Raw genomic sequence first — 23,868 nt, 5'->3', positions numbered from 1 at the left:
TTCTTGTATGTGAGAACTTGGCAATAAATTTGGTTCTGATTATGATTCTGATAAGCATGCCAAACAGCAAATCAGCTGTGCTCTATTTGTCCCTGATCAAAGTTGCATGCACGCACAGCTGCTCTAAGCAGGTGATTTTAATTTGACAAACAAGGACAGTGACATTAAAACAAAACAGACATTAAAACCACTAAATGTTTCACTCATGGTACCAACATGAAACTTCACTCATGGTAATTGCAACATGAGACTTATCTAAACTAGATAAACCAGTTGAGCTACAAAATCACAATAAATCAATAACACTAGCAACACTGATAAACTAACATAAACCACAAAACAACATTTTAAACCCCGAACTCCCATGGTGCATTGCAGCACAGCATTCATTGTTTATTGGTTAGCTAAAATTGATACTTTCTCCAAAAATATTTGTCCTATCAATTTTCTGTTTTGCAGCGTTCATCCTTGACCCAAAGTACATAAGCATGCCAAACGTCAGCTCTCCTGGGATTTTGCGTGATCAAAGCCATGTGCACGTGCACCAAAAGCGTATGATAGCTTGTGACTTCATGCTTGGTTTGTGCTCTGACATGCACTGTCAACTGTGGGACCTTATATTTAGACAGGTGTGTGCCTTTCCAAATCACGTCCAGTCAAATGAATTGACCCCAGGTGGACTCCAGTTAAGCTGTAGAAACATCTCAAGGATGAAACAGGATGCACCTGAGCTGAATTTTGAGCTTCATTGCAACAGCCGTGAATACTTATGTACACGTGACATGTTTTTCACATTGTCATTATGGAGTGTTGTGTGTAGAATTTGAGGAAAAAAATGGATATCATTCATTTTGAAATAAGGCTGTAACATAACAAAATGTGGAAAAAAGCACTGTGAATACTTTCCAGATGTACTATAATAACAAAAGAATAGGGAAAAAAACAGACACAGATATGTGATTTATTCTTTATTTGTGAGGAAATCAGATATTTTATTGAAATGAGCGGTCCAACAAATATAATATTTGGCCAGGTTTGTGCAAATGGCCACCCCCCACTTCAAGCAGAGTTTCGCGCAGAATACACAGGGCACTCAGATGTGCGAATATGGTATATATTGTGATATGTGTCATATCCAAGAGATGTAGTTACACCTCTTGTTATTTTCATGTAACTTCAACCTTCCTGTCATTTAACTTTTTTCTTTTGGCTGTATGCATTCTGTGCTCACTTGTGCATACTTGTGCTATGACCATCTCTCATGCAGACACAAAACAAATGTTTCACACTCCCATAGGATGTGGTCTGCATGCACTGCTTGTGACAAAACAGGTGATCTAAAGGCTCTGCGCCTTTGGCTCACAAACACGTCTCCCAAATGCATCTTTATACACTTCCGTGCTTGAAAGAAATGTAAGAAAACTCCTTTTATGACAGCACATAATCTGAGTACAGTGGCTGGAGTGTCAGCACGCATTGTAAAACTGTCAAGAATTTTCTCTGTACTGATTATCACTGTGTGCCACATCACCAACACCCATTTTTTCAGTGATAGTCGAGCAGAAGTGGCTGAAATGGACCCCACAACTGCATAGCTTAATGCAAGTCTGCAGAGTAGTGCATTAGGAATATTTGTTTAAAAATTTAACATTTGTTTAAATATTCACATTTCAGAGAATGCAGTTAATATTTTATTCTCTGATTTATTTAATCTATGCGTTACTCCAGTTGCAGTTAATTGCAGATGGGTAACAATTATCCATGCGCATCTCTGGTTTAATCTGATAACCTCTACTGGCCTCTACTGGTGGTTGGCTCTCACTGCGGTATTGTATCACTTCCTGTTCCGGAGCACAGCAGTGTTTTGCTGTATCTGTTAGCCGTTTAATCTGCGCAGTTAGATTGATCTAGTTAACTAGATAACAATTTGTTTCACAGTGTAATCTTCACGTGCCTTAACTAAAGCACTCCCTCTGCTGAATCACCTCTAAATTATTTACACATTATTCACTTTGTGTGTTTTTAGGAATCCGCTAGCTTAGCGCAGCTACTAGCTCTTAGCCGGTTTAGTATGGTGGCTTCTCCTGTCTCTCCCGCAGTTTTCTGCTCTGGGTGTGAAATGTTTAGTTATTCCTCGGCCTCCTTTAGCAGTAATGGTACTTGTAATAAGTGTAGCTTATTCGTAGCTTTGGAGGCCAGGCTGGGCGAATTGGAGACACGGCTCCGCACCTTGGAAAATCCTACAGCTAGCCAGGCCCCTGTAGTCGGTGCGGACCAAGGTAGCTTAGCCGCCGTTAGTTCCCCTCCGGCAGATCCCGAGCAGCCGGGAAAGCAGGCCGACTGGGTGACTGTGAGGAGGAAGCATAGTTCTAAACAGAAGCCCCGTGTACACCGCCAACCCGTTCACATTTCTAACCAATTTTCTCCACTCGGCGACACACCCGCCGAGGAACAAACTCTGGTTATTGGCGACTCTGTTTTGAGAAATGTGAAGTTAGCGACACCAGCAATCATAGTCAATTGTCTTCCGGGGGCCAGAGCAGGCGACATCGAAGGAAATTTGAAACTGTTGGCTAAGGCTAATCGTAAATTTGGTAAGATTGTAATTCACGTCAGCAGTAATGACACCCGGTTACGCCAATCGGAGGTCACTAAAATTAACATTGAATCAGTGTGTAACTTTGCAAAAACAATGTCGGACTCTGTAGTTTTCTCTGGGCCCCTCCCCAATCGGACCGGGAGTGACATGTTTAGCCGCATGTTCTCCCTGAATTGCTGGCTGTCTGAGTGGTGTCCAAAAAAATGAGGTGGGCTTCATAGATTATTGGCAAAGCTTCTGGGGAAAACCTGGTCTTGTTAGAAGAGACGGCATCCATCCCACTTTGGATGTAGCAGCTCTCATTTCTAGAAATCTGGCCAATTTTCTTGAATCCTCCAAACCGTGAATATCCAGGGTTGGGACCAGGAAGCAGAGTTGTAGTCTTACACACCTCTCTGCAGCTTCTCTCCCCATGCCATCCCCTCATTACCCCATCCCCGTAGAGACGGTGCCTGCTCCCAGACCACCAATAACCAGCAAAAATCTATTTAAGCATAAAAATTCAAAAAGAAAAAATAATATAGCACCTTCAACTGCACCACAGACTAAAACAGTTAAATGTGGTCTGTTAAACATTAGATCTCTCTCTTCTAAGTCCCTGTTAGTAAATGATATAATAATTGATCAACATATTGATTTATTCTGCCTTACAGAAACCTGGTTACAGCAGGATGAATATGTTAGTTTAAATGAGTCAACACCCCCGAGTCACACTAACTGTCAGAATGCTCGTAGCACGGGCCGAGGCAGAGGATTAGCAGCAATCTTCCACTCCAGCTTATTAATTAATCAAAAACCCAGACAGACCTTTAATTCATTTGAAAGCTTGACTCTTAGTCTTGTCCATCCAAATTGGAAGTCCCAAAAACCAGTTTTATTTGTTGTTATCTATCGTCCACCTGGTCGTTACTGTGAGTTTCTCTGTGAATTTTCGGACCTTTTGTCTGATTTAGTGCTTAGCTCAGATAATTATAGTGGGCGATTTTAACATCCACACAGATGCTGAGAATGACAGCCTCAACACTGCATTTAATCTATTGTTAGACTTGATTGGCTTTGCTCAAAATGTAAATGAGTCCACCCACAACTTTAATCATACCTTAGATCTTGTTCTGACTTATGGTATGGAAATTGAAGACTTAACAGTATTCCCTGAAAACTCCCTTCTGTCTGATCATTTCTTAATAACATTTACATTTACTCTGATGGACTACCCAGCAGTGGGGAATAAGTTTCATTACAGTAGAAGTAGAAAGCGCTGTAACTAGGTTTAAGGATATGATTCCTTCTTTATGTTCTCCAGTGCCATATACCAACACAGGGCAGAGTAGCTACCTAAACTCTGTGAGTGAGATAGATTATCTCGTCAATAGTTTTATATCCTCTTTGAGGACAACTTTGGATGCTGTAGCTCCTCTGAAAAAGAGAATCTTAAATCAGAAGTGCCTGACTGCGTGGTATAACTCACAAACTCACAGCTTAAAGCAGATAACCCGTAAGTTGGAGAGGAAATGGCGTCTCACTAATTTAGAAGATCTTCACTTAGCCTGGAAAAAGAGTCTGTTGCTCTATAAAAAAGCCCTCCGTAAAGCTAGGACATCTTACTACTCATCACTAATTGAAGAAAATAAGAACAACCCCAGGTTTCTTTTCAGCACTGTAGCCAGGCTGACAAAGAGTCAGAGCTCTATTGAGCCGAGTATTCCTTTAACTTTAACTAGTAATGACTTCATGACTTTCTTTGCTAATAAAATTTTAACTATTAGAGAAAAAATTACTCATAACCATCCCAAAGACGTATCGTTATCTTTGGCTGCTTTCAGTGATGCCGGTATTTGGTTAGACTCTTTCTCTCTGATTGTTCTGTCTGAGTTATTTTCATTAGTTACTTCCTCCAAACCAGCAACATGTCTATTAGACCCCATTCCTACCAGGCTGCTCAAGGAAGCCCTAACATTAATTAATGCTTCGGTCTTAAATATGATCAATCTATCTTTATTAGTTGGCTATGTACCACAGGCTTTTAAGGTGGCAGTAATTAAACCATTACTTAAAAAGCCATCACTTGACCCAGCTATCTTAGCTAATTATAGGCCAATCTCCAACCTTCCTTTTCTCTCAAAAATTCTTGAAAGGGTAGTTGTAAAACAGCTAACTGATCATCTGCAGAGGAATGGTCTATTTGAAGAGTTTCAGTCAGGGTTTAGAATTCACCATAGTACAGAAACAGCATTAGTGAAGGGTACAAATGATCTTCTTATGGCCTCAGACAGTGGACTCATCTCTGTACTTGTTCTGTTAGACCTCAGTGCTGCTTTTGATACTGTTGACCATAAAATTTTATTACAGAGATTAGAGCATGCCATAGGTATTAAAGGCACTGCGCTGCGGTGGTTTGAATCATATTTATCTAATAGATTACAATCTGTTCATGTAAATGGGGAATCTTCTTCACAGACTAAGGTTAATTATGGAGTTCCACAAGGTTCTGTGCTAGGACCAATTTTATTCACTTTATACATGCTTCCCTTAGGCAGTATTATTAGACAGCATTGCTTACATTTTCATTGTTACGCAGATGATACCCAGCTTTATCTATCCATGAAGCCAGAGGACACACACCAATTAGCTAAACTGCAGGATTGTCTTACAGACATAAAGACATGGATGACCTCTAATTTCCTGCTTTTAAACTCAGATAAAACTGAAGTTATTGTACTTGGCCCCACTGTTGTGTGGGCCACTGAAGAGGAGGTACTGCTGGCCCACCACCACAAGATGGCGCCCTGCTTGAAGTGCGGGCTTCAAGCACGAGAGGGCGTCGGAGCGACCGGGAGTGACAGCTGTCACTCATCATCCGTACCAGCTGTCACTCATCCACTACTCATCACCACCACCATAAAGGCCGGACTGCAACTCCACCTCCACGCCGAGAAATCAGCTACCATTCAGGTAATTTCTCTGCTAAGCTTAACTGTGACTAATAGTCTGATCTCATTTGCAGCCGTTTTCCTGTGACGGTGTCCTTATCTGCGGTATTGGCGTTTGGTGTGGACTGCGACGGCTTCGCCTCACACCCCACACCAGATAAGTGGTTTCACAGGAGCTGCACGAGTGTGTGATTGGAGGTGGAGGTTTTCCCTCCTAACTGTATACAGACTGTGGGATTACTGAGTGTGCGAACTCACACTCATCAGGACTGTCTCTGTTCTCTGCCAGCAGTACCGGGTCTGACTGCTGAAGACAGCGGCCACCTGAGGCGCAGGGCTTGGCGGCTCCGGTGTTCTTCAGCTCCGTTGGTGGTGGAAGCCGTGTGGGATCCGGCTCTTCTCTCGCCAGGCGTCTTCTATCGTCGAGTCTGCCCACACGTCACCTGGTGTATAATTGACATTCCACCATATTGTTATTGTCTGTACGTCGTTGTGCGATTCACAACATTAAATTGTTACTTTTGGCTTATCCATTGTCCGTTCATTAACGCCCCCTGTTGTGGGTCCGTGTCACGACACTTTCACAACACCCACAAATCTTAGAAACATGGTGTCTAACCAGATCCCTACTCTGGATGGCATTACCCTGACCTCTAGTAATACTGTGAGAAATCTTGGAGTCATTTTTGATCAGGATATGTCATTCAATGCGCATATTAAACAAATATGTAGGACTGCTTTTTTTTTGCATTTGCACAGTATCTCTAAAATTAGAAAGGTCTTGTCTCAGAGTGATGCTGAAAAACTAATTCATGCATTTATTTCCTCTAGGCTGGACTACTGTAATTCATTATTATCAGGTTGTCTTAAAAGTTCCCTGAAAAGCCTTCAGTTAATTCAAAATGCTGCAGCTAGAGTACTGACAGGGACTAGAAGGAGAGAGCATATTTCACCCATATTGGCTTCTCTTCATTGGCTTCCTGTTAATTCTAGAATAGAATTTAAAATTCTTCTTCTTACTTATAAGGTTTTGAATAATCAGGTCCCATCTTATCTTAGGGACCTCATAGTACCATATCACCCCAATAGAGCGCTTCGCTCTCAGACTGCAGGCTTACTTGTAGTTCCTAGGGTTTTTAAGAGTAGAATGGGAGGCAGAGCCTTCAGCTTTCAGGCTCCTCTCCTCTGGAACCAGCTCCCAATTCGGATCAGGGAGACAGACACCCTCTCTACTTTTAAGATTAGGCTTATAACTTTCCTTTTTGCTAAAGCTTATAGTTAGGGCTGGATCAAGTGACCCTGAACCATCCCTTAGTTATGCTGCTATAGACTTAGACTGCTGGGGGGTTCCCATGATGCACTGTGTGTTTCTTTCTCTTTTTGCTCTGTATGCACCACTCTTCATTTAATCATTAGTGATTGATCTCTGCTCCCCTCCACAGCATGTCTTTTTCCTGATTCTCTCCCTCAGCCCCAACCAGTCCCTGAGCCTGGTTCTGCTGGAGGTTTCTTCCTGTTAAAAGGGAGTTTTTCCTTCCCACTGTCGCCAAGTGCTTGCTCACAGGGGGTCGTTTTGACCGTTGGGGTTTTTCTGTAATTATTGTATGCCTTTGCCTTGCAATATAAAGCGCCTTGGGGCAACTGTTTGTTGTGATTTGGCACTATATAAATAAAATTGATTTGATTTGATCTCTGTGTGCATGTACACTTGCAGTTTGGTACTATGATTTTGTGTGCATGATCATTTTTGTGTATAATTCACAGACTGCAGTGTGTGAATGGGAATGCTAATCAGTAACTTCAGTAACTGTTATGGATAGGGGCAGTAATTGTGTTTCTTCACTTATTCATTACAGTTTTTCCTTGTCACTCAGTGTAGCTAATGTAGTCAGCAGTGCACGCAACAGTAGCCCTTCTTATCAATCCTCGTTTAGGACTGGTTAAAATCCACTTACACTCAAGCATGAATAGTTAAGCTCTTCCACTGATGCTTTGTCTTTCGCAGCTCCCAATGCAGGAGTGTGATGGTAATGATTGCTCTCCCATATGCACACAGAAATACATAAACATGTTTCATGGTTTTAATACTATGCCACAAAAGGAGCACGGCTATCCTTCTGGCTTAAAAAAGAAGAAACAAAAATCATTTTCACAAACCACCTTTCCATAGACTGAATTGGCTGTTACGATGCCCTTTGTTTTGTGCACCAATTAAAGGTGATAGAGAGAGGTTGAATGGGGCATTAATCCTTGTTCTGTGATGTGATATGTAGCCCAAAAAAAATTGGTTGGGTCTGTAATGGCTCAGAACCTTCCTAAAAGGCTCTCTGAAACAGCTATGTTACTATGCTGGGTTTAGAATGCCTCGTTTGCCTTTAACAGCGTCGTTTCGGAGCTTATTTGCCAACCTCATTATGAAATGCAAGTAGGTGGCGCTGATTGGTTGCCGTTGTTTGATTGGCTGCTGTTGCTCTCACTGAAAAGAAAGCATTTATTTATTTTCATTGCTTTTATATTTTCTGTTGTGTTTCTATTCAGGTTTTTTTTGCCTCTTTCTCTAAAATTGTATATAATAATCATTAGATTATTAATATATAAACAAAAATAAATTTAAGAAATATTACAATTTGAAAACAAATGCACCCGAACGTGATGACAGCTGCAATGCTAACTTTTAACATTGAAAATGCCATACACATGCTAACGCGTTAGCATTGCTCCCGTTTTTGTTATAAAATACATCTATCAACTGTTTCAGAAGAACATAACAGGTTGGTTTAACATAGAAAAGGTAAATAATACTCACAGACGTATGCTCTTTAGGGTTTTAGCAGGAGAAAATTAAGCAAAAGAAAGAATAATCGAAGCATTGCTTCAATCTGCGAAACACTGCTTCGATTGGTTCAAGGTTCAAAGCAAAGCCGCGCTGCAGAAAAGTTGTTTACGGACCCGCTGCAGGGTCTGTAATCAATACAGAAATGATCATTTTCCTGACAAACACCCCCCAAAACAACGGCCACTCTGAAGGACCGATAACATAATCGTTAAGCACAAAGCTTATTGATGTCGGTGGATCGAGTCATTTCTTAACAATACCCAAAAGGAACAGGTTCTCGATACACATCCCTAGCTGCTAAGGGGTTAGCTCATTCCCTTTAGAGGAACAAACCAGTGCAATTCTTACAACAGGAATATGGCGCAACACAAATTTAAAACAAAAGAAAATGTGATACTCACAGGCTGTACTGATTGCTGGCGTTGATTTTGTCGCAGAGTCGGAACTGACCCTCTACTGAATATTAAATGCCGACTGAAGCCAGCTCGAAATCGTGCAAGGTTTGTGAAACAGTCCTCCGTGAAATGCGCAGAGCAAAGAAATAGTCGGCGGTTGTATGTACTGGGGATGCGGTTAAAAATGAATAAAAGCTAGTGATCGCGTACATTGCTTTCCGTGGGAAGATCGTAGTCCGCTAAAACAGCCTGGGGAAGCACACCTGTAGCTCGCCATTGCTTCTCTTCGAGTGTTACGAATGGGTGGGCACAACCTTATGAATTATTAATTTCGATGGGGTGTGTGTGAAAGGGCTATTGGTAAAAAAGTGACGTAAGTTTTCTCTCAAAAACGGATTGGCCTGTTTTCTAGGGGCAATTCAAAAAAGGAGAAATACTTGAAACAGAGGTTCTGAAACTTGCTGGCACTTCGTGTGTATTCCCCACAGCGGGAAGACTCTGAACTAACACCAAAAACATGAAAAAGATGATTTTGATTCTCTATCCCCTTTAAAGTAGCAAGACTGAAGTGATATTGTTGAATTGTAGAGAAAGAGGGATTTAAAAACAAAAAATCACCCAGGGACCCTGTCCACCAGCATAAAAAAAAAACTTAAAAATGGTTAATAAAACAAAACAGAAAGACACATCCCATCGCCATTTCAGCAAAATGTTAAGACTTTGGCACAGCAACATTGTGCCATTGCTTAGTAGGGAGAGCCCTGGAGTATTGATGATGTTTAAAAATGCAAAAGTACCTTTTATCCGATTACTTGATTAATCACCAGAATAATCAATAGAATACTCTGTTACTAAAATAATCGATAGCTGCAGCCCTAATGGATTGAAAACTTTGAATTGTGCATAGGTGCGTGTGTGGTGTGAATGTGTTTGTTTGTCTATATGTGGCCCTGTGACAGACTGGCGTCCTGTCCAGGATGTACCCTGCATCACGCCCTATGACTGCTGGGATAGGCTCTGGCTTCACCCCCCACTCCACCACCCCCATGACCCTTAATTGGAGTAAACTGAGTGAGTGAATGTTTTATGTAAATATCTTGAAGCGCTTGTAGGAATAGCACTTTTAATTTTGTTCCATTTGCACAATACAGTGACAGTAAAGGCATTCTATTCTATTCTATTCTAGTCTATATTTTTACTGTTGCATTGAAAATATCAAACAGACAGGTCAAATGCTTTGGAGACAAAGTCAGAATGATAAGCTTGAGATGTTTGGACATGTGCAGAGGATGACCAAGGGTATGTATGGAGAAGGATGCTGAAGATGGAGCCACCAGACAGGGGGAGACGAGGGAGGCCAAAGAGGAGGTTTATGGATGTGGTGAGGGAGGACATGCAGATGGTTGGGGTGGCAGAGGAAGGTGCATCACCCCATATGTTGTGTGCAACTTTCTGATCTAGGGCATTAGTCTCTTTACAGTCATGAGCTAACTATCTCAAGGAAGATCAAAGTTCAGATGTGTGGTCAGGCATTACACCGAGAACCAAGAGACTTGATGGTGAAAAGAAGAGAGTGATGGGAAAGGATGGCATTTGCCTCTAAGTCCCTCTGTGTACTGAGGTGGCAGGCAGTCCAACGCTGGGTATTCAAGTGGAAAACTGCCCTTTCTGGCATAAGCTGCTTGGGCCTTTTGGCAATGTATGCCTAACGTTGCCCCCACTGTGACGACCGTCCATCTGCAGCTCGGCATAATCTGCTGCCTCCTGCTGCAGATCTGACACTGGCATTGATAACTCTTGGTGCTTTGGTATCAGGGATCAGTTATTAAAGATGAAGAATTAAAGTACAGTTACTACATCCATCCATTCTTTTTCTGAACTTGCTTATTCCATTTAAGGGTCACAGGGGACTGGAGCTTATCCCAGCAGTCATTACATTCATACAAAATTTGTGGCCTTCCCCCACAATTAATCTCACTGAACAACTGGAGGCAAATGAGGTCAGGATGATTCTTTCTACCCTACAGATCTGTAAAGATGCTTTTGTTGATTTGAAAAGCAGTGACAGTGTGCAGAGGATGATCTCCTGGATCTGTTTAAACAGCTAAATATTGCCTCTATTGAAGGTTGACAGTAGTATTCAAAACTGAGAATCTCAACGTTGCTGCAGTCTGATTTCATTTGGCTCTTACCTGTCATTAACCACCATCCTGTGCCACTGAAATGAGAAACTCATGTATGTAGTGTTACAATTTGCTGCCATCTGCTGGTACATAAACAGCTAGTGATCAAGCGGTTTATAAGATTTTCCTTGTGCATTGGTTTTGAAGTTGAAGTTGTAACAAAACAAGAGCAGATTTTAAATTACTAAAAGAAATGGCATCAAGCTACAAGTATGTCAGCCATTTCTGTTGCTGAGCAGAGGTGATTGCAATGCCAATAATTTTGTGGAATAATAATTCAAGTCTTTTACATCCTGGCCCATCATGTCTTAGTGTTTTGTTGTGAGACCTGGATGTTAACCAGTTACCTTAAAAGATTGCTGGATTTCTTTGGTAATACGAAGGGCTATGCCAATTCATCCACGATGATCCTGGTATAAATTTTCATGTGATAAAACAGTGTCATATCGAGTCGAGATATAAATAACTGGGTTTCCGTTATAGATTGGGGAGGAACAAGATGGTGCTGATGGATTTGGCATGTTGTTCACTTTACTTTTTCCAGTTGTTTTAGTGTATTTTTGTTTTGTTCACAATGTTTCTACTTTCTTGATTTAGGCCCTGTCCACATGGAGATGGGTTCAGGCATATTCACAAGAGGTTTTTTTTTTTTTATAGTCATTTTGTTCACACAGAACTGGTGTTTTCAGAGCCCAAAGCCACTACTTTTAGGAAAACAGGTCACAGAGTGGATCAATCTGAAAATGCTGGATTTGCGTCTTTGTGCAGACAAGGAATACAGAACTTTTCTGAACCTATAATGTTATAATCCCACCTGTCTAGCCTCAGCCACTCATAATTAATGACATGATGTTGTTGTTGTTAACAATGTAATTTAAGATTTTTTTTTTTTTTTTTTTTGCCTTGGTAAATCCTTAATGGGATTTATTTTCATTGAATAGCTGTGGTGGATGTTGGTGTGAATAAAGCAACCATTGTGCTAATAAAATAATTGCAGAAAACGGTTTCAGCTTTCAAAAAAAGTTATTTTGGGAAATTCACCCAGAACAAACACAGAGGGACGTCTTTAAAAACATTGTATTTATGCACCAGCAGTTTACATGATGAGGAATTAATGACTTTTTAGATGTTGTCTTCCAAAACAAGGCTGTCTTATGTGGGTAACGGTTTTCGGCAGGCTGTGATGATGAATTCCGCTCAAAGGACGCAACAGGTCAGATTAAAAGACCTTATATTTGCGCTGTGTGCTACTTTGTAAAGTTCTAGCTTCTCCGGTTACATTAATTAGTGCCTTATAATAGTTCTGTGCATGCTCTACATCATCTCCATTTTTTTGTGTAAGCGTTACATCACCACATACAGCCTTAGCATATTTACTACAGAGTTTTCAGTGGTTTCGTGTGGATGGAGATATTTCTTGAAAGAAGCAACAAAGAAAAAGAAAAACATTGTATAGGGATAATTCCGTTTCCATGTTGTTAATGGGTGTTGTTCTTTAGAAATGCATGATACTCTCTCTCCCATCAGCTGTGCTGCTCTTTTAATGGGGCAAGGCAGAGGGAGCAAGTGGCAGTCGTTCTAAAGTTTTTCTGCTTGCTTGAGCGGTTGCACGTTTGTTTACAATTTTGTTCTATACTTACTTCTATGAGATATACTTTATTGATCTCACAGTCACACAGATATTCACTCACTATGATATTCATGCATTCATATCCTGTGGTTGTCCAGTGCTTCAGACTGAGCTTGTGATTGACCAAAGGAGACTCCAGCATGACAGGACAGTTCTTGACTCAGCAACATGCAGCATAGCTGTTCATTTAGCCAAGATCAGACTGAAGAAAAAGATAGCTTGGCTATGTGCATTTTATCTAGACGTCAAAGCACACCCGGTGGATTTTCTTGGTGAAAAGGGACCACAGAGAAAGAATGTTACTTGCTGTCTTCAGCGTTGTGGCCGAACTGAACACTGGCACAGTGGACCATAGGTGCGCGAACATAGTGAGGAAATAGGATGTCATGATCCTCAAGTGAGCCAGATTTGTGTTCAGGCAAGTCCCGCTCAAATCCGGCTCCCCCCAGTGCGCATATATATGTATTGAAACCAGGAAAATTATTCTGCTGAATGCGACCCTTTGTTTTGCCAGTGGGAATGTGACGTCATCTGTCCATCAGAGCCCCAAATCCACCATAGATTTACAGATTAAGTGATATTTGCAACCGGAAATTATTTCACTTCATTACTAATCAGTTTACTCAATCCGTCATAATGTGACAACACCTTATAAAATCCATTCACTGTCCCTGTTTTTAAAGTGTGACAGATCCTCCACAGCAAACAGACAAGGTCTGTGTGCACATATCTAACATAGCTCAGCTCGGCCAATCTGACTTGGTAGCAGTGGCACTCATTCAAACTAGATATGAAACCAGCATAAATGCACTGGCATCCTGCAATATATTTTGCCTGGGGGAACAGACCTCCCAGGTTTAAAACCTTCAGAAAGACTAATATGACTTTTGTAAAACTGCTATAACTGGCAGCAATGTTCTGCTTTACACCATCAGCATTGACAGTGCTTTTACACTTATTAACATCAGATCATCACCCACCAAATTACCTGTAACTGAATAATCATCTTTGCGATGGATGGGTAAGTCCTGCTAAATATTACCATATTTGTGTGTGTGTGTTTTAAATACATGTATTTCCATTAAGTATATTTGTAGTTTGCTACTTTAGATTGTGCAATTTTGGATTTGTGTTCTAGCACACACAACAACACGAGCCTAATCATGTCTGAAAGTGAGAACAGTGTGTCAGCTTCTGGTTGTTGTTCTTTTTGTTCTGTATCATCATAAATATATTTAACACAAATTTCCTTGAATTTTGAGACCACTTGTTTGCAAAATCAGTTGATTTGTGCAAATTCAACTTTATTGGATTGTTAATTTGTTATTCAACTTGAAAATCACAGTGCCTGCACAGTAAGTTTTGCAGAGTAAAATGTACTCTGTCATGATAACACTTGGTCCCAGTCCAAATAGAGTTAAATATACTCTATCACAGTGCAAAATCAATTCTATCACAGGGTAAAATCAACTCTATTATGAATGACTCTATTGGAGTTGCACAATGTGATTTGACAAGACGGTAGAGCTGATTTTACTCTATACTACAACCCCTGGCAATAATTATGGAATCACCGGCCTCGGAGGCTGTTCATTCAGTTGTTTAATCCATCCATCCATCCATCCATTTTCTTCCGCTTTATCCGGAGTCGGGTCGCGGGGGCAGAAAAAAAGCAGATCACAGACATGACAAAAAACTAAAGTCATTTCAAATGGCATCTTTCTGGCTTTAAGAAACACTATAAGAAATCAGGAAAAAAAATTGTGGCAGTCAGTAAAGGTTACTTTTTTAGACCAAACAGAGGGAAAAAATATGGATTCACTCAATTCTGAGGAATAAATTATGGAATCACCCTGTAAATTTTCATCCCCAAAACTAACACCTGCATCAAATCAGATCTGCTCGTTAGTCTGCATCTAAAAAGGAGTGATCACACCTTGGAGAGCTGTTGCACCAAGTGGACTGACATGAATCATGGCTCCAACACGAGAGATGTCAATTGAAACAAAGGAGAGGATTATCAAACTCTTAAAAGAGGGTAAATCATCACGCAATGTTGCAAAAGATGTTGGTTGTTCACAGTCAGCTGTGTCTAAACTCTGGACCAAATACAAACAACATGGGAAGGTTGTTAAAGGCAAACATACTGGTAGACCAAGGAAGACATCAAAGCGTCAAGACAGAAAACTTAAAGCAATATGTCTCAAAAATCGAAAATGCACAACAAAACAAATGAGGAACGAATGGGAGGAAACTGGAGTCAACATCTGTGACCGAACTGTAAGAAACCGCCTAAAGGAAATGGGATTTACATACAGAAAAGCTAAATGAAAGCCATCATTAACACCTAGTGGCCAAGTGGTTAATACGCTTGGTTTCAGTTCAGAAGGTTCCGGGTTCAAATCCCACCCCTGCCACATTTCTCCATGTAATGTGGAGTTGCGTCAGGAAGGGCATCCGGCGTAAAACTTGTGCCAATTCAACATGCAGATCCACCTTGGATTTGCTGTGGCGACCCCAAGTGCAAACAAGGGAGCAGCCGAAGGGACTTACTTTTTACATTAACACCTAAACAGAAAAAAACAAGGTTACAATGGGCTAAGGAAAAGCAATCGTGGACTGTGGATGACTGGATGAAAGTCATATTCAGTGATGAATCTTGAATCTGTATTGGGCAAGGTGATGATGCTGGAGCTTTTGTTTGGTGTCGTTCCAATGAGATTTATAAAGATGACTGCCTGAAGAGAACATGTAAATTTCCACAGTCATTGATGATATGGGGCTGCATGTCAGGTAAAGGCACTGGGGAGATGGCTGTCATTACATCATCTATAAATGCACAAGTTTACGTTGATATTTTGGACACTTTTCTTATCCCATCAATTGAAAGGATGTTTGGGGATGATGAAATCATTTTTCAAGATGATAATGCATCTTGCCATAGAGCAAAAACTGTGAAAACATTCCTTGCAAAAAGACACATAGGGTCAATGTCATGGCCTGCAATTAGTCCGGATCTTAATCCAATTGTAAATCTTTGGTGGAAGTTGAAAAAAATGGTCCATGACAAGGCTCCAACCTGCAAAGCTGATCTGGCAACAGCAATCAGAGAAAGTTGGAGCCAGATTGATGAAGAGTACTGTTTGTCACTCATTAAGTCCATGCCTCAGAGACTGCAAGCTGTTATAAAAGCCAGAGGTGGTGCAACAAAATACTAGTGATGTGTTGGAGCGTTCTTTTGTTTTTCATGATTCCTTAATTTTTTTCTCAGAATTGAGTGATTCCATATTTTTTTCCCTCTGCTTGGTCTAAAAAAGTAACCGTTACTGACTGCCACAGTTATTTTTCTTGATTTCTTATAGTGTTTCTTAAAGCCAGAAAGTTGCCATTTGAAATGACTTTAGTTTTGTGTCATGTCTGTGATCTGCTTTTTTTCTACAAAATTAAACAACTGAATGAACATCCTCCGAGGCCGGTGATTCCATAATTTTTGCCAGGGGTTGTAGAGTATATTTAACTCTGTTTGGGCTGGGACCAAATGTTATCCTGACAGAGTATATTTTACTCTGCAAAATTTACTGTGTGGTCAATGTCTGCATGCAGGTGGACTGTGGTATAATAAAGCCCTGTTTACACATAGACAGTTTAGTCGGCGGGTAGTACGTAGACCGAAGGTCGCGGTAGTTCTGACTGTTTTCGCGGTGGAAAGGGGTGGAGCACTTTGCCGGCGTTTTGACCACTGTACTGTCTGCAAATAGGCGGATAAAACGCCGCTAAGTACGCCAAATAAAGCGATGTTTTGACACCGTAGCATCCGGCACACGTCAGGCAACGGGGGTTAATACCCAGTTCTATCCCTTACAATCGCAGGTTAAGATGCGGATGAGAACGGCGGTGTTCTCCTGACGCCGATAAAGCCCTGTATACCGCTGGTTAATACTCAGGTTTTTACCCAGGCAAACAGGGTAAATCCTGCGTTACTCCAGGATCATTTTTTTATTATTATTATTATCTGTTTCTTCTTCTTCTTCTTCTTCTATTTCTTCTTCTTCTTCCGTTTCTTCTTCTTCTTCTGTTTCTTCTTTGTATACTTTTTACCACTGGTTAATACCCAGGTTTTTACCCAGGCAAACAGGGTAAATCCTGCGTTACTCCAGGATCATATTTTTTTTTATTATTATTATCTGTTTCTTCTTCTTCTTCTGTTTCTTCTTCTTCTTCTTCTGTTTCTTCTGTTTCTTCTTTTTATACTTTTATACTTTTTATACTGGAACGCCGTTTTAACCGGGAGGTGGCGTATAGAACAGCGTACTGTCCGCTAGCGCCGCCGTTTTGACCGCCTCTGTCGCCGTTCTATACGCCATTGATTATGGATACAACGCCGGCCGCCGAATAACGGCGGTGTAAACTGCGGCACTACAGGAAGAGAAAGGTTAAAATGGCGATTAAAAAGTATCAAACGCCGTTGTTCGCGTTGTCTCCGTCGTCACGCAAATTCTCCGGTCTTCTCCGGGAGCGCTCCCGGAATATTCAACATGTTGAATAATTTTTTCGACGATTCCCGGTAAAGCCGGAACTAAGCCACGCCCCCTAGCGCTGGTGTTAACAACGGCGTGTGATCCCTAAGACGGCCCGGAGGAGCCAAAAACTCTTCCGGGACGCTTCCGGGAGCTCTTACCGGCACTGTGTAAACGGGGCTTAAGGCATTTTATAAAGTTGTGTGTCTTTGCACATGGTGGTCTGCATCTCATTGAATAGGCTTTATCTGCTTTTTCTTACCATGGCTTTCAGGGTTATCCGATGTAATCAGGATGGTTGGTTGTATCATACATTCAGCGAATAGGATAGGCCATGTTATTCCTCCGATGTCTGTTATGTACATGTAAAAAACATAAAATGTTTTCCACACGAAATTTAAGGCGAATGATTCATTCTCCAAAAATGAAAGTTGTGCAAAGAAAGTTTTCTGTCACTCCATTTTTCAGTGCACATCTATTTTCATCACCTCTAGTTTTAATCAATTAATTTTTGTTACTTCCACCCTCGAGGACACATTGCTGAAATGATAAAATGCAATTTTGTCTTTAATGTGATGAAAATAAAATTAGTCAAAATGATTAAATTGATCAAATCACTTGATAATTTTCCACTCCATTTTTTGATGTCCTGTCCATTTTTACTACTCCATTTTTCAGCTCACATGCATTTTCATCACCATTTTTATCATTTCATGTTTTTTTAATTTCACCCCTTGTGGTGTACGGTTATGTTATCAAAGGAAGTTTGACCAGCAGGGGGAGACTTCATTGGCCACCATGTGATATTCCATGCAAGACCACTGTTGGCCTGACGCACAGGTTTTAGTTCAACTGCAGACATAAACACACGGGGACGCTCACGCAGCAAAGGTGGTGGTTTATTTGAACATGTGAGTCAGCTGGTGCCTGTGGGTTGCAGCTGGCAAGATTACAGCGCCCCACCCAGCAGTTTCACTGTCATGTGGTTGCAAGTTGCAACTCTCCCCACCTCCTCTCAGCAAGCTCCCTCTGATTTATGCACGCTAGCCACCCCTCCCCTTGTCTTGAGGATGTATTGTCCCCTAAAGTTTCAAAACAGAGATTTTCACTTACAGCAGTCCACTGCTACCGAAGAGCAACTTGTGCTGCTGGGTATTTGCTGTTGGCAACCACATGCCTGTTAGTGGTGAGTGTATTTTTATGTTTGCACTGGAATGTGGTGCCACATTTGTCGTGGACGGTTTTCTGTAGCTTTGCAGGAAGATATTTAATTTAGTTTGGCCTTATTTCAAATGACAGGCTTTGCTGTTTTCGAGTGGATGAATGAATTGGAAGAAAATGCTGGGACAAAATTCTTCTCGTGATCTTTTTGAAGACTTATTTATCACTCTGACATTTTTAATAGTTCTTCATATCCAGTGATGTTTTCATAATTACTTTGTCTTACAGCATGAGCATAATGAAACAAAGGATGTTGTTAAAAAGGATTTAAATGTGAATATCTACATACGTGTTTCATAATACCGTTGTGATAAATTAAACAGGGCTTATAGTAAAGTCTGTTTCCTAAGCCCTGTCTAGCCAAAATGTACATTTCTGATTCCTGACTGCAACCTCTTTAAGCAGTAAGCAGGATAAGGTCAGTTAAATTACTTGCTGATGGTTTTTGACTCAAGTCTGGTCGCTTAACTGGCTGAAGCAAGTCAGAAAAACTGTAAAAACACTAATCAGACGCTCTGCGCCCTGAGGTCGTGTGGCTCTTTTGTCTGCCTCAGAGATGTTCAGCGTCAGGGAACTGTGACACAATCTTTTCCCTTTTTAAGCCTCGTGCTGCAGTTTTAGGTTAAGGACTATTATTACTACTAGCACACAGTAGGATTTTCTTGGAACACACGTTGGTAGAAGTCTTTGTGTGAACAAGGAAAAAAAAAAATTTTAATTGTTTAGGACAGGCATTTTCCGAATGCTAAAGCTGCCTTCATATTCATGCACCATGTGTAATGAGCACTCAGGCCGATGCAGTGTCATGTAGTTGTATCACAATAGGCTGTTTATGTGGATCAGTTTGAGGCAGAAGCATTGCAGAAGCCAGGCACAGTGCAGTACTTCTCATTCAGCAACAACGTCGTCAGACTGTATGAAAAGCAGCCAGATTTTTAGACCTGGGGCATGTCATTTGCAAAATGAATGGCCTCCTCTTCTGGACAGTTGAGCTAGTCACAGTCCATCATGCCGTGAGACAAGTGAGCACACAGTACTTTTCACTCTCAAGGAATGTTTTCTGCTGCCACATTTGCATACCCTCCAGCTATGGCACAAGAGCAGCAACAATAATGTATTACAAGGTTTATGGACATTATTTGACAGACACAGCATGATAACTGCCATGATAAGGTGCCCTGTTTCTACAGTGTGTTTTATTTCTATTTGTTCCATCAGTTGTGTTCAGATTTCCAAATGAAAGTTTTTTGCTGTTCACCACATCTTACATTTAATTTGAGAGTATTTACATCCAAATACAGTAAATGGAAAAAAAATGATGGCTTTCGGTGTGCTCTCTGAGTTTTAAAGAGCCAATTGGTGCTTCAGCTGTTTCTTGCACAAGTGTGTGTTATTCACTGATTCATTACTTACAATGATGCAAATTAAGGATGTAAATTTAAGTTCAGATATCACATTTAGAATCTATTGCTTTTAATGAGCTCTCACTGCCAATGAAACACTGTTATTAGGCTGAAAAACCAAAATGAACCCATTTGAGCAATGGCACAAATATGAGTTTTGGCACTTTCTTAAAAAGAAACAATGCACCGCTGAGAGGTACACAGATACAAACTCACAGGAGAAAAGCTCACACCCTTACTGAAAAAAAAGACAACAGCTCACATCATAAAATTTTTGTTGTTTATTATACACAATTTACATATCACATTAGACTTATCACATGATATTATACATATCAAATATCACAAATTCCAGATATCACATGAAATACAACAAATTCATTCTAGTCAGATGCAGTGCCCCACTGCACTGAGGAAGTCAACCACAGACCTACACTCAGCTGCGAAGTCCTGGCAGAGGGTCTGGAGGTGCTTCTAAAGCTCAACATAGGATTGTCGCTTTCGCTTCTTGATCGCCTGCCCTCTAGTGTGTTGCAGTAGTTGTGTGCTGACTAAAGCCCCTTTCACACTGGGCCAACATAGAGTTGCATAATGCATTGTACCGACCACGCCGAGCTTATGCTGCCCTACATGGCAATATGCTGAGGGATACAAAGGGGGCCACTAAAAAATAGATGCAAAAATGGACTCAAAAAATTAAACGTGTTTAATTTTTGCCGAATATTCGCCGTAAAGCACTGGGCGATGTGCATTACGCAAGTCTATGCAAACTGTGCTACTGTATACAAGACTATGTAATACTGCACTACTGTATTCCGTGCCTCTGCAAATGTATGCTACGCTATGCCACTCTGGCGGAAAAACCTTTTAGGTTTTGCATACATGCATTGTTCATCCTATCTCCTCCTTCCAGGGTGACCTGATACGTGGTCGAGATGGGGAAAAAAATATTTAAAGCATTTTACTTCAGTCACATAAATTCAGCCCAGTAAATCGATGGGATGATATTCAATCAAAAATCTCTAGGGTGTGTGATTTCTTGACCCGAGGGCATGCCTTAAATACAAATATATGACCCAATAGCATTGTGAGACTGAAGAATAGGACCCAATGATGTGTTTGAAAAAAAGAAACTATAGCTTTATGGGGATGATAAAAATTTTTGTAATTCTGCAACAGTGGATCTTACAGGGTTGTAAACTAGGTGTGAACTTAGGTGTGGAAGGTGAGAACAACACTAGATTAAAGGCCCCTAACACTTGCACAACTTTGATCCACGCAATTGCATGCACTCTGCCGTGCCCGAGAGTAAACTCATCTCAGACTTGTTGTAAACTAGGGCTGCAGAGTAATTGGATAAAAAGTACTTTTGCATTTTTAAACAACATCAGTAGTCCAGGGCTCTCCGTAATCAGTGGCACAGTATCGCTGCACCGGGGTTGACGTTTTGCTGAAATCCCTCCCCATGTCGAGCGGACCATGCATTTTTCAAAAATATACAAACACACTACTTCGCTTTAAATGCGCAGAGAGACTACTTCAGATGATCAGCGTGGACCCACTTTCTCTTAAAAGGCTTTATTTTACTCTGTGTGTCACGTTGGAAAGCTGTAGCTATTGCTGCTAATTTGATTAGCTGTTATGCTCCAGTCTTCTGTTTTTTTGTTTTTTTTTTTACTGGGGACATGGCAGCACCACACACAGGCCTGGCACATGTACTATAACGTTAAACCAAGCTTCATGGCGCAGAATTTGCCTCAAACATTTTTTGGAATCAAATTATTTGAGTTTCTCGACTAATTGTTTCAGCCCTATTGTGAACCATTGTAAAGTGTGCGCGGCTTCGTGCACGTGCGCTAAGGAAGTTTTGAAATGTTCAAAATCTCTATCACGTATATGTAACGTGAATTTCAACTGAACATTGCGCAAACAAGTCAAAAACACTTTGTGTGAGTGCGAGTGATTGCGTCAGCGCACCGCATCATAGAGCAGGTCGTCTGAACGCTTATAATGAGATGTTAAATCTATCATAAACATACTTTTACAGCTGCACACAAGAAGGAATGAACATGCCACTGTTTTACCAAGCCATTACAATATAAACATGACAAATAATTACCCTTTTAGACTGTTCCAAATGCATTCTCCACCACGTTAAGCATGCACGTGAGAGAGAGAGACAGAAAAGCTGCAGCTGGAGCGGTTCACTGTGATTCTGGAAGTGATTAGAGGCGTTTTCAACAGCCAACTTCGACAGAAAATGATTAATCCACTACAAAGCAATTGTTTTATATACGCAGTGTCCAGCGCATAGTGTGTGGCATCCAGCTGGGAACACGGGGTGGGATAGTCATCGTCGTGACTATCCCACCCGCGTGCAAGCATCAGGGGGCCTTAACTCATCAAATGTGTAAATTGAGGCGAAAAACTGTGTTAACACAATATTTGTTATGTTTGTGATCTTTTGTTTAATTACTTCTATCTTTCTTTTTTTTTTAAATGTGAGCTTTTGTCTTTTTTCAATAAGGGTGTGAGCTTATGTCTTATGAATTTGTGTCTTGTGAGCTTTGTCTTGTGAGCTTTTGTCTTATGAATTTGTGTCTTGTGAGCTTTTGTCTTATGAATTTATGTCTTGTGAGCTTTTGTCTTATGAATTTATGTCTTATGAACTTTGTCTTGTGAGCTTTTGTCTTATGAATTTATGTCTTGTGAACTTTGTCTTGTGAGCTTTTATCATGGAATCTCACTAAGCTGAAAGATGACAGGAAAGAAGATTAATAGATAATGACAGAATTCCTTCCTCAACAGGGAAGGAATTCCCCTTTGCAGCAGCTGGACAAATCAAGAACACCCTCCAGGAGGTTGGTGTATCTGTTAAATCAACAATTAAGAGAACACATCATATCAGTACATTCAGAGGTTTTATTCCAAGATGTTAAGTGCTAGCAACCTGAAAAACAGATCAGATTGTTTCCTGAACAAAACCTCTAAAAAAGGATGCCTGTACTTCAAGCTTGCTGTAATTTTGCTTTCAATTCCAACATGCTATGGTAGATGCGCTCAGTAAAAAAAAAAGCTATTGTCTGAATCAGCCATTTTCAAACTTAAGAATACCAGGGTCCACCTGTGAAATCTGAAAGTCGCCTGGGGCCCACCCCACACCTTTTATAACAATTTTGCTCAACACAAGATCAAGATGAAGTATTTCCATATATATATACATACACAATATCACCATTTCCCTCAAATATTGTTCACAAACCAGTCTAAATCTGTGATAGTGAGCACTTCTCCTTTGCTGAGATAATCCATCCCACCTCACAGGTGTGCCATATCAAGATGCTGATTAGACACCATGATTAGTGCACAGGTGTGCCTTAGACTGCCCACAATGAAAGGCCACTCTGAAAGGTGCAGTTTTATCACACAGCACAATGCCACAGATGTCGCAAGATATGAGGGAGCGTGTAATTGGCATGCTGACAGCAGGAATGTCAACCAGAGCTGTTGCTTGTGTATTGAATGTTCATTTCTCTACCATAAGCCGTCTCCAAAGGAGTTTCAGAGAATTTGGCAGTACATCCAACCAGCCTCACAACCGCAGACCACGTGTAACTACACCAGCCCAGGACCTCCACATCCAGCATGTTCACCTCCAAGATCGTCTGAGACCAGCCACTCGGACAGCTGCTGAAACAATCGGTTTGCATAACTAAAGAATTTCTGCACAAACTATCAGAAACTGTCTCAGGGAAGCTCATTTGCATGCTCGTCGTCCTCATCGGGGTCTCGACCTGACTCCAGTTCGTCGTCGTAACCAACTTGAGTGGGCAAATGCTCACATTCGCTGGCGTTTGGCACGTTGGAGAGGTGTTCTCTTCACGGATGAATCCCGGTTCACACTGTCCAGGGCAGATGGCAGACAGCGTGTGTGGCGTCGTGTGGGTGAGCGGTTTTCTGATGTCAATGTTGTGGATCGAGTGGCTCATGGTGGCGGTGGGGTTATGGTATGGGCAGGCGTCTGTTATGGACGAAGAACACAGGTGCATTTTATTGATGGCATTTTGAATGCACAGAGATACCGTGACGAGATCCTGAGGCCCATTGTTGTGCCATACATCCAAGAGCATCACCTCATGTTGCAGCAGGATAAT

At 41.1% G+C, this 23,868-nt stretch overlaps 1 protein-coding gene across 4 annotated transcripts in view; it reads left to right on the top strand.

Moving 5' to 3' along the window:
- LOC117532108 (SAM and SH3 domain-containing protein 1-like) overlaps positions 1 to 23,868 on the top strand; it is a 172,617-nt gene that overhangs the window by 112,858 nt on the left and 35,891 nt on the right. Inside the window, exon 1 of one of the 4 annotated variants that reach the window (XM_034195363.1) lies at positions 17,988 to 18,276. The exons of the other annotated variants lie outside the window; for them this stretch is intronic. Coding sequence (XP_034051254.1) covers positions 18,127 to 18,276 — 150 coding nt within the window. The 5' untranslated portion in view covers positions 17,988 to 18,126. Of the gene's footprint in view, positions 1 to 17,987; positions 18,277 to 23,868 lie in introns of those variants that run through there. 4 annotated transcript variants of the gene reach the window in all.

The sequence above is a fragment of the Thalassophryne amazonica genome, chromosome 19, assembly GCF_902500255.1.
Source record: "Thalassophryne amazonica chromosome 19, fThaAma1.1, whole genome shotgun sequence".
In the NCBI taxonomy this organism is placed as follows: Eukaryota; Metazoa; Chordata; class Actinopteri; order Batrachoidiformes; family Batrachoididae; genus Thalassophryne; species Thalassophryne amazonica.
This window is presented reverse-complemented; position numbering and strand designations above follow the sequence as displayed.